Below are 10,648 nucleotides of genomic sequence, written 5' to 3'. Positions count from 1 at the left end.
ACGTGGGGATGATCCCAGCCGCAGCCTTTGGGATCCGGGGTGCCTCGGCAGTGCAAGGTGCCTGACAGGGCTGACCACAGGAGGGGAAAAACTGCTGGTGGTAGCCACGCGCGGTGGCACGGGGCTCTGCACCCACGCCAAGGAACCGTGGCAGGAATTGCTGAGCCATCATCTCTGCTGACACTCAGCACTGTACAAAAACACGGGCAAGCCTTTGTATCTGCCAACTGCGGACAACACCATGGAGCATCTTCCCCCCCATCCCCACCACGACACCTTCCTCCCAGGGCTGATCCCCTCCATGCAGCAGTGAGGCAGCTGGGGAGATCCATTCTCAACAGCAGAGAATGGAACACCAACCCTTCCTCCCCAGCAGCAAGGATGTGCTGGGGCCACCCCTGAGCCCCTCAACGCTCACAGGAGACCCCGGCAGACAGGGACCACCAGAAGATCTTGCTCCGTCCAGTGTTAAGAACCATTGTAAGGACTGGACATGTTTCTAAATAAATTTATTTATAATTCCTGAATCTATTACCAAGAAAGAAGTGACATAACAATGATGAAAGTATTATCAGATTCATTATTACACGAGGGAATGATCTTGGTTAAGTGCAAATGACTATAAAAGTAGCAAAGTGCAAAAGAGATTACAGTTCGAATTTCTCAAGAGGTATTTGGGGGGAGTAGGCAAGGACACAAAAAAAATTAGGTGCTAGAGAAAATGTTAATTAACTTTCCCTTTCAGTTCACATTCCATGCATTAAGTTTTAGGTTGTTATAGAAGCTAATTTTAAAAATTAATAACTCCCTCAACTTAAAAGCATCAATTATGAGAGGACAAATGTGGTTATTGGTCTTGAGCTCCAGAACTTTTAGAAGCTGAAGAACTTGTGCTTTAAATGAAGATTGGCAGGAACATTAGCAGCTTCTCAAGAAACCTAAGCCTCCCTGAAACCACAGAGTGTCTCAGCATAACCTCTGTTCTTAAATTTGAACAGGACAAAGCTACATTGAGGGGAAAGGCCACTAAAACAAGGGGGGTTGGGTTTTTTAAAAAGGAGCGTAGAGTTTACAAACATCCTAAAGCCCCGTACAACAACACCAGCCCCTTGGCTCAGTTACGTCAAACTCCAGTTTGCTGAAACACACATTTACCTCTCGACAGCAAAAGCAAAAAGAAAACCAGTGCAAAAACATGGAGGTAAGTGAAAAGCTTGGACAAACAGACCGTCACCTCTCACACCATGAGATACGCCCAGGGAAGGGTCTGAAGGATTCCCGGGGCCGGAGTTGCGACCCGGGAGAGGTACAGCCGAGTCGGGCCTGTGTGGAGCATCCTCCCCCTCACACACCAAAAGGGTCTTTTTCAATTTCCAAGGTTGTTCAGCAATTTTCAGAAACTCCAAGAAAAAACCATCCTAAAAATCCACCACCACATGAGACTGACCAAACAGACAGGAGAATTTTCACAAGTGACGCTTACAGCTAAAACCGAGCTGCTGGTGGTGGTTACACCGAAGCGAGATGGAACTAAAAATCGCAAGGGGAGTGGGCTGCACCCCAGGGCAGACCCAGGAGGAACTGCGGTGGTGCCAGTGAGATCCCCCTGCCCGACCCTGTCACACCAGGCAGGAGCAGGCAGCACCATCCCGACGGCTGGAGCATCGCCCTGTTCCCCAGTAAACCCTCCAGAAACATCTCCCAGCTCTGCCCCAGGTGGGTCATCAGAGGGAGCGCCATACACCAAGAGCAGGTTTTAATTTCACAGCTTGACTTCAGCCCAGCACAGCTCCTGACCCAGAGGAGCTTCTGCACAGACACCGAATCCCTCCACCATGCAACCCAGTTCACAGGGAAGGAAGCCCCAGGGACATTTACCAGACAGCTAGAGTCACAGACTCATAGAATCACTCTGGATGGGAAAGAACTTTAAGATCATAAAGCCCAACCATAAACCAAACACTGCCAAGTCCACCACTAGACCATGTCCCTAAGTGCTACATCTACACGTCTTTTGAATCCCTCCAAGGATGGGGACTCCACCACTGCCCTGGGCAACCCCTTCCAATGCCTCAGAACCCTTTCAGCAAAGAAATTCTTCCTCACATCCCATCTCAGCTGCCCTGGGCACAACTGGAGGCCACTTCCTCTTCTCTGGACTTCAAGGGCATAGATAATTTCAAAGGATAATACAGAAAAAAAGTGCATAGGACTGAATTTAACATGGAAGTAAAATTGCTGGGGAACATCCTGATCACTCTTCCTGTGAAGAACACCTCCCTTTTGGGCAAAGGAATTAACATGTTTTAAAAGTGGTCTAAGAGAAGCTAATGGTGTCCCTTGGTCATCTCACATTTCGTAGGGCAACTAATCAAGTTTCCACTAATGAGCCTTAAAGCATCCAGACTGCTGCAAACATCACACGCTTTGCTCTCAAGACGGCTCCTTTACAGCGCTCAGCCAAGGCAGCTCTTCCCTCCACTGCCCTGGAATGATCGGGAACCTGCTCACCCTGGAACCATCCTGCTGGCAGCAGCAGCACCCACACCTCCTGGCAGCAGCACCCACACCTCCTGGTGGCAGCACCCACACCTCCTGGTGGCAGGGCTGGGCAGGTGTGGGTGGGATGAAAAGCATTCCCCTGCATACACCTTTTGAAACTCCAGTAGTTTTTGGTTTAAAACTGCTTCCTTCCATTATTTGGGTGTTATTTAAACCACTCTTGGTGTTCTGTGAGACGACCCCAGCACGGGTGGGCAGGGCTGTGCTGGTGGGACGTCGGCATGCTGCCAGGAGCGGGTGCTCAGAGGGGCTGGAGTTCCTCTGGCTGGCTGTCCCTGGGCAGCCCACCGCCCCGTGTCACCCCTGAGATGGCTCCATCACTTCCAAAGGGAATATCCTCCTGGGGGTTAACGGTGCTAAAGCACTGGCTCTGCTGCGTACTTTAAGACACTGCTCTGGTTGTTCACAAAGATCTGATTATTTCTCTCAAGCGAGGAGGTAACAGGGTCTGCAAGGGCCAGGGCCTCTGGACCGCTTCCTCCTGGGCACCTTCCCAACTGCTGAAGCAAGGCTGAGAAGTTCATCTCACCTGCACATTTAAATACTTTTGAAGAAACAGGCCCCAATCAGCACACCATTTAAAACTGCCTTTACTCCGCTGATTTCAGACACCTGATTCTGCAAACTCAGTAAGAGTTGATTTCAGTGGATAAAACATTTCCTTTTCCCACTTTAAAAAAATAATCTTTGCTTGTTCCTTTTTAACAGAAGGATTTTTTTTCAAGTTACGTTCTACAAGAACAAATGCTGGATCTTATGTCCGCAAATCTTTTGATACTGCAGTAAGCATCGCACTTCGGATCACAGTTGCAATGATTACCCCTCAGAAGCTTAGAAAGTACAGGTATGTTGAGCTCCCTGGTGTAGTTTATGCCACTGAAGCACATAACAAACCTAGAAGATGACTTTGATTATATCTCACAAAGCATACCAGAGAAAAATCTACTGGGGACAGAGTAGAAATGCTCTCCACCATCCAGCGACCAGACCACGCAAAGGCTGGGAGATACAGAACCAGGGAAATCACGGGGGAGCCCGTGGAGAGGGAGTGAACATCCCAAAGGAGCCCACCGTGTCCCAGAGGGTGAAACATCCAGGACTGCTGCTGCTGCCCATCCCACACAGCCAAAGTTTAACCCCTGCTTCCATGTAAGAGCCCCAGATCAAGAGGTTTCATGTCAAAAATTGATCTCAAATACTGCAATTACCCAGCAGCTTACTTCCACAGAGCCGCAGGTGCTACGCTGAGATTTGCAAAGCTTTGCTGCTCTGGAGACATCACTGGGCTTAACTTCCATGGGCTGCCTGGATTTAGAAACATTTAAAGAACCATATTATTATGTAGTGTATGATTTTGGCTACTAAAAATATTAGAATACTATATTCAAATGTGTAGACCATGGAGTGGGGCAGAATTCATTAAATGGCAGAATTTTGAATTCTGTTAATTTTGAAAAAAAACCAAAACAAAACAAAAAACCCCACCCCACTTTTTATAGCTTGCAGTATTGTGGAAATAAGATTAGAGATGTTAACACTTTTCACCAACCTGGTGCTATTACAGAAACCCCCATGAAACCTCTGGATGGGCTGCACTGGCTCCATGCAAGGACATCGGTGCTTTAAACTGACACTTTACCAGGTCCCTAGGCTGTGACAGAACACAGGGAACAGTGACCCACCCAGGGTGCAGGCACCTCTCAAACACTGATTTTAAGTGCCACACACCAGGGTGGTAGAAAGCACACTGTCTCCTGAATCAGGGTCACTCCTGCTCACCACAGTCGTGGCTCCCGGGCGTCCCCAGATCTGCCGACGCAGCACGACCGGCCGTGCAGTACGTCACTGCAACGAGAAGCCAATCTTCCTGCCAGGTTTCTACTGTTTTCCAAGAATTAAGTTTGTTAAAGCTTCCCCCTAAAATATCAAAAGGCACTAAAAAAAAATGTTACCAGTGACAGATTGGCAAGATGCTGTTTAAAAATATACACTTTCTCAGTTTAGGTAGAATTTCCCCCATGCCATCCCTATGTACCTGTTGGAAAAGTATTGCCTCTCTTATTTTTCCTACTAACTGTTAAAAATAAAAATTGTCCCTTGATCGATATGTTCAATGAACAAATGAACAGAGCAAAATGACTCCAAATCCTAACTACAACATCGCACATGAAATCAAGACAACAAAAATAAAAGTCAATAAAAAACTGACTGGATGCTTTTGTTCACAATATGCATGCTTAGTGGAATCTTCACCTTTTTCATTTGCTTAGCTAATGATAAATATAGTATTTAAAAATGCATTTTACTGTCAGCCCCTTTTCTGATTCCTGCGTAAAGATACGTAAGAGGCTGGACCCAATTTGGTCTTTCACTCAGTTTGAGGACAACAGACGTGGTTTCTCGGGCTTTAACCAATGCCAGCTGTTTCCAACAGGCCTGCGGGTTGACTACGACAAGAAGCACAATAGCGAAAGGTGGTGTAACGCTGTCGTGGTGTTTCAAGTGCCTTTCTGTGACCAGCCCAGGGTCTAATTTACTTGAGAAAACCAAAGCAAGTCATTGACTCGCTGTATAAAACACGACCCACGAGTCACAAGCTGCCCCTTCCAGTGGCCACGTATGAAGCTGGACGTCAGCGCTCTGGTTTGGGTACCGAAACACTGAACCACGTGATGTGAGGTAGACTGAAAATAAAAACAATATCACATGCTGAAAGATGAACAGAAGGATCCATCCCCCTCTCTCCCTCGGGGAACCGCGTCAGGCTTTGGAGTCCTCCTGCACGCAGAGCTGCGCAATCGTCTTCTTGACGCGCAGGGCGGTGAGCCGCGCCGCGCCGCTGGCGTGCCAGCACTCCCGCATGATCCTGCCCATCACCCGCAGCGCCTGCACGTCAGGGAGCAAAGGAACAGGTCAGGAAATAAAAAACATCACATCCTACTTTTATTTTTTTAAGTGCAATGTTGGAAGATAAAACAGAGCGCTCTGAAACAGTAAGGCAACAGCAATATCGCAGAATCACAGACTGGTGGGGTCGGAAGGGACCTCAGGAGATCATCCAGTCCAACACCCCTGCCAAAGCAGGTTCCCTGTTGCAGTTGTTATCCCGCAACGTCCCGTCTGGTCGAGGAGGCACAGAGACAAACACACACCCCGTCTCGGGGCCAATGAGCACTGACACCAATATGAGGATGCTGCAAATGGCGAGTTTTTCCTCATCTTCAGACAGAAGCAGATGGAATATCATAAACTAGGACCTGTATTCCAGAGAGTTCAGTACTAGGTGCAAAGACAGTTTAATCTGGATTGATGGAGCTGAAAAGAGCTAGACATCTGAAACACTGAAATGCTGAAGAGGTTGGACACCGAGCTCCCTTTGTCCCACTGAAAAATTCTGTCTTGTCTTAAACATGCTTCGTAATGAACAGGAAAACTCCTTTTACCTCACAGCTTTGCCACTGGTTTGGAATATTTGGTCTGAGCTTCTGCTCACAAACCACCCTTCTCATATCTTCTATCGAAGGATCAGAAGGCACAACGTCATAGTAAGGCAACTGGTATTCCTCAGTGATTCCTAGGAAAGATTTATGGTGTAGGTCACACAAAATCCAAAGTAGCTGCTCCAGAATCAACTCTAATTGTTCATTTTCACAGGTAATGAGAGAGAGCAGAGGAACATTTGGGGCCACCTTGAAAGACCACTCCACAACAGACTTCTACCACAGACTGCCACGACAACTGAGAGTAGAGGGGCAGGGACTCGGAGCCCCCAGTTTACCTGTTCTATTTAATATAAAGGCAGTCTGGATTGCAAAATGCAAAGGCCAGAAACCTCACCTCCAACGGAGCACCTTCGGGCTATCTCCCAGTACACCAGCCCAAGAGAGTAGATGTCTGCACGCTTGAAGGACTCAAAGATGTTCATGTTCATCACGTCATCAAGTATCTCAGGAGCCATGTACCTGCAAGTACACAAGGGTCAGGTTGCTGAGGGAGCTTGTACCACAGACAAACTGTTGCTGCACGCGGGGCCAGGCGGCAACCGGTCCCACCAGGAGAGAGGGGAAAAGGGAAACTCCTCTTGACTTGGGTCTAGCAAAAGCAGGAGAGCTGGCTGGGGTGGTGAGCTCAGTGCTGCGGCTGCCTCCATCCACACCATCACCAGGACTTCTCATGGCACTGGGAGCGATGCCCTGACAGTGCCTGGAAGCATAAGGGGTCACAACGTGTAATGCCCATGACGCAGAGCCAGGGTGGTGAGCTCCATCCCTGGTCGAGGTTGGCAATCACCGCCTGCACCTGCCCAGTGGGGACGGAGAGCTTGGGTCTGCTGCCAGCACTCAGCAGATGCCTGGTTTCACTAGGACAGAGCTAATTTTCTTCTCAGGAGCTAGAACAGCGCTGTGGTTTGGTGTCAGTGTGGGATTTGGGATGAGAAGAATGTTGATAACACACTGATGTTTTTAGTTGTTGCTAAGAAAAATCAAGGATGTTCCAAATTCCCATGTTCTGCTATTCTGCAGGTACAGAAGAAATCTGGAGGAGTGTAGTAATTAGCAAACCAAAATTAGCATTTGGATATGCCAATGGGATATTCCAGATCATGTAACATCAGGTTCAGTATATTAATGAGGGCTGGCCAGAGGGCTGGTTTCAGTTTCGGGATTTGCTCTCTGTGGGGATCGCTGGCTGGGGATCAGGCTGGGCATCAGCCAGCGGGTGGTGAGCAACCGCACTGTGCATCCCTCATTTGTATATTCCATTATCACTGTTATTACCATTATTATTTTAATTTTTATTTTATTTCAATTATTAAATTGTTTTTATCTCAACCCACGAGTTCTCATTTTTACCCTTCTGATTCTCTCCTCCACTTCCTGGGCAGGGGCGGGTGAGCGAGTGGCTGTGTGGTGTTTGGCTGCCGGTCGGGTTAAACCACCACAACGCCAAAGGCAGAGAGGGGAGTCACGGAGGGAGGATTGCGCCAAGGGCTGAGAGGAGCCACCCCCGTGGGTCGAGCCAGGCTGGTGCTGGGCAGCCCACCCTCACCCACCTCCTGGTCCCCACCCGGGGGTTCTGGGGAATGTCAATGGTGTTCAGCACCGAGTCGTGCTTCACTGCCAGGCCCAGGTCGGCGATGGCGCAGCTTTCGTTCCTCTTCACGAGGATGTTTTTGGATTTCAGGTCTCGGTGTGCGATCGCTGGCTTCCCTGTTCGCAGAAAGAGAAAGCGCCGCCAACTTTTAGAACAACAGATTTTTAATACAACGAGCAAGGACGCAAAAACAGTTTTATGCAACTTTGCCCCGTAAAAGCCGTTGAAGCCTATTTTGTATTAAGCAAAGCTCTGCTAAATGCCATCAAACTCAAAAAAAGCCTCGAGGGTATTTTTGTTCCAATATCTGTATTAAAGGAATAAAACACAGTAAGAGAACTGCAAGTTCACCCTCTGAATTCCACTAGAAAACCCTTCATTGGCACTCCCCTTCAGCACAGCTGCTCCCACAGGCATCCACCTAAAGACCTAGAAGGAGGCGCAGACGGTGGGAGCGGGAAGATGATATTCCATTGTCTCTTCATGCTGTACCACACACACCTATGCTGACCCAGTTTCCTGTGGTATGAGGGTTTGTAAAATGCTCTGCTACACCACATCACCCATCAACATCTTTGCAAATACCACTGACGCTCCCTCAGAGGCCAGGAGGACAAGCAGAACTTGCCTTGCGTGCCGACGATCTCCATGTGCAGGTGCGCCAGGCCGCTGGCCACCGACAGCGCCAGCTTCACCATGCCCTGCGCTGTCACCGTCCCTCGGTTCAGGTAGTCGAACAGGGACCCCTGCTCATGGTACTCGGAGACCAGCCAGAGCTGAGTCCACGTCCCGTTATCTACCCCAAGGAAGAGAGATTACTCAGCTTTATTAAAAACATTGGCCAGGCAAAGCTTCCCCATTCTGTGGCACCACAGCCTAGGGAAGAGATGCTTAGCTAGGAACTCAGACTGGACATGAAAATGGTGAAGGATATAAAGGGGAAGGGTGTGGGGACAGGCTGAAGTCACTTGGTTTATTGAGCCTGGAGAAGAGGAGACTGAGAGGAGGTCTCATGGGGGTCTAGAACTTCCTCCCAAGGGGCAGAGGAGGGGCAGGTGCTGATCTCTTCTCTCTGGCCACCAACGAATGCCAGGAGCAGAGGGAATGGCAGGAAGATGTGGCAGGGGAGGGTGAGGTTGGCCATGAGGAAAAGGTTCTTCAGGCACCCAGAGGGTGGTGGAGCACTGGAACAGGCTCCCCAGGGAGGTGCTCATGGCACCAAGCCTGACAAGATTCCAGCAGCATTTGGCCAAGGCCCTCAGGGACATGGTGTGAATGTTGGGATTGTCCTGTGCAGGGACAGGAGTTGGACTCCATGGTCCTGGTGGGTCCCTTCCAGCTCCCAACATTCCATGATTCTATGCCAATTATCAAGTTTGCCAGCTACCCTACCAGGAAGGAGCTCGGGAGAGCTGTGGGGTTCAAAGCAGCTCCGACGGGAGCAGAGGCAGCAACAGCAGCTCTGGGACAGACCCCCGGGATTTCGCCCACCGCTCACAACGTACCCTTGTTATCAGCAGCAATAAAGCCCAGGATGTTCTCGTGCCTCAGCATCACCGTCTGATAAATTTCTGCCTCCCGAAACCAGGACCGTTCATCTCTGGAGGAGAAGATTTTCACAGCTACGTCTTCCCCGCACCATTTTCCACGCCAGACTTCGCCAAATCGGCCTTTCCCCACAATTTCCTGCAGGACGATAGTCCTCGCAATTGTTCTTTGTACAAGCAGAGGTAAGCCTAGTTCAAAAAGAAGAGACGGGTATTTGTGAAATAGTTCACCAGTGATTTTTAAATCACAAAGTTAGAGATTTTCCAGTGAGTGGAACTCAGGAATTTGCTCCCAAATAGTATTAAGGGAAAATCCTCTCCCAACCAAGATCTCCCACAACCATGTTTTTTAATCAGAGAATCCCAGAATTGCCTGGATTGGAAAAGCCCGTTAAGCTCATTGAGTCCAACCATGAACCCAACACTGACAAGTCCCTGACTAACCCATGTCCCTCAGCACTGTGTCTACACGACTCTTCAATTTCAGGGGAAATAAAGCCAAGGTTTACTCATTGTATCTGTGAGAAAACATTGGGGAAGTACAATAAATCAATCTGGAAAGGTATGCAGTCCATGAAAAATAAATTAAATTAAGCAACATTTATAAATTTTTCACCTATAAATACAATTAAGCTTGATTTACATATTTTCCAGGTAAATAAAAATTCTAGTTACAGAAAGCTGGGCTGGACACACCAGATGAGCCACCAGCCTGACAAGCTGGAATTTTGGTATTCCCACCTCATTTGTGCGTTTCTTTAACAAGTTCTCCACAGGAATGGAGCCATCACAGCAGACAGGATGTCAGAAATGGGAAAAATATTTAAAAGGTTGGCGTTCTGCTCAAAACAAGAATTTGGAGTAATGTTATTTTGGCACCACTATAAAAATGTCAAGAGTGACATCCTGACTCATTCCATTAAATTTAGTACCTTTTATTATCAGCTCTGCCCCACCAGCAGCGATGATTTGTTTCACACCCAAAGCTGCCTTCTGAATTAACTTTCTCATCTCCTCCATTCCAACCAAGAACCAGACTGTTGTCATTTGACAGAAGAACAAACAAAGCCCTATTGCCGCTGTGAGGTGTGGCCAAGCCTATCGGCACAAAACCTCCTTGGACATCTTTGTCTCCAGAGTAAGAGCCTCCCAGATCAGACTCCTGCCCACACCCTCTCTCTTCATCGCCCTACAAGCACGGTGACACGTTCACCTTTGGTTTCAGCATCAAGAACATTTGCTCCCAAAGCTGCCAGTGAAGCAAGGTCAGCCGCACCGCCACGGGGAGAGCAGCCCCCACGTACCGGAGCCGGAGCCAGAGGTGGTCATGTCATAGATGAGATCCTTCAGCGTCTTCCCGGAGCTCACCAGGTTGCAGTCGGAGAGGGGTTCCTCCACGTTGGGCTGCTTCATCCTGCCGCGGGTGCAGCGCCGGCCCCGGCAAG

General features: G+C 48.8%; 1 protein-coding gene across 1 annotated transcript in view; it reads right to left on the bottom strand.

The window, feature by feature from the left end:
- Nucleotides 1-5,322: 5,322 nt before the first annotated feature.
- LOC104523277 (activin receptor type-1C) overlaps nucleotides 5,323-10,648 on the bottom strand; it is a 23,407-nt gene continuing 18,081 nt past the window's right edge. Inside the window, 7 exon segments of the mRNA XM_029084452.1 lie at nucleotides 5,323-5,448; nucleotides 6,006-6,136; nucleotides 6,400-6,524; nucleotides 7,616-7,772; nucleotides 8,285-8,452; nucleotides 9,162-9,392; nucleotides 10,508-10,648. The exon segment at nucleotides 10,508-10,648 is cut by the window's right edge and continues 46 nt beyond it. Coding sequence (XP_028940285.1) covers nucleotides 5,323-5,448; nucleotides 6,006-6,136; nucleotides 6,400-6,524; nucleotides 7,616-7,772; nucleotides 8,285-8,452; nucleotides 9,162-9,392; nucleotides 10,508-10,648 — 1,079 coding nt within the window.

Source organism: Antrostomus carolinensis, unplaced genomic scaffold, assembly GCF_000700745.2.
Source record: "Antrostomus carolinensis isolate BGI_N321 unplaced genomic scaffold, ASM70074v2 scaffold6264, whole genome shotgun sequence".
Lineage (NCBI taxonomy): Eukaryota > Metazoa > Chordata > Aves > Caprimulgiformes > Caprimulgidae > Antrostomus > Antrostomus carolinensis.
This window is presented reverse-complemented; position numbering and strand designations above follow the sequence as displayed.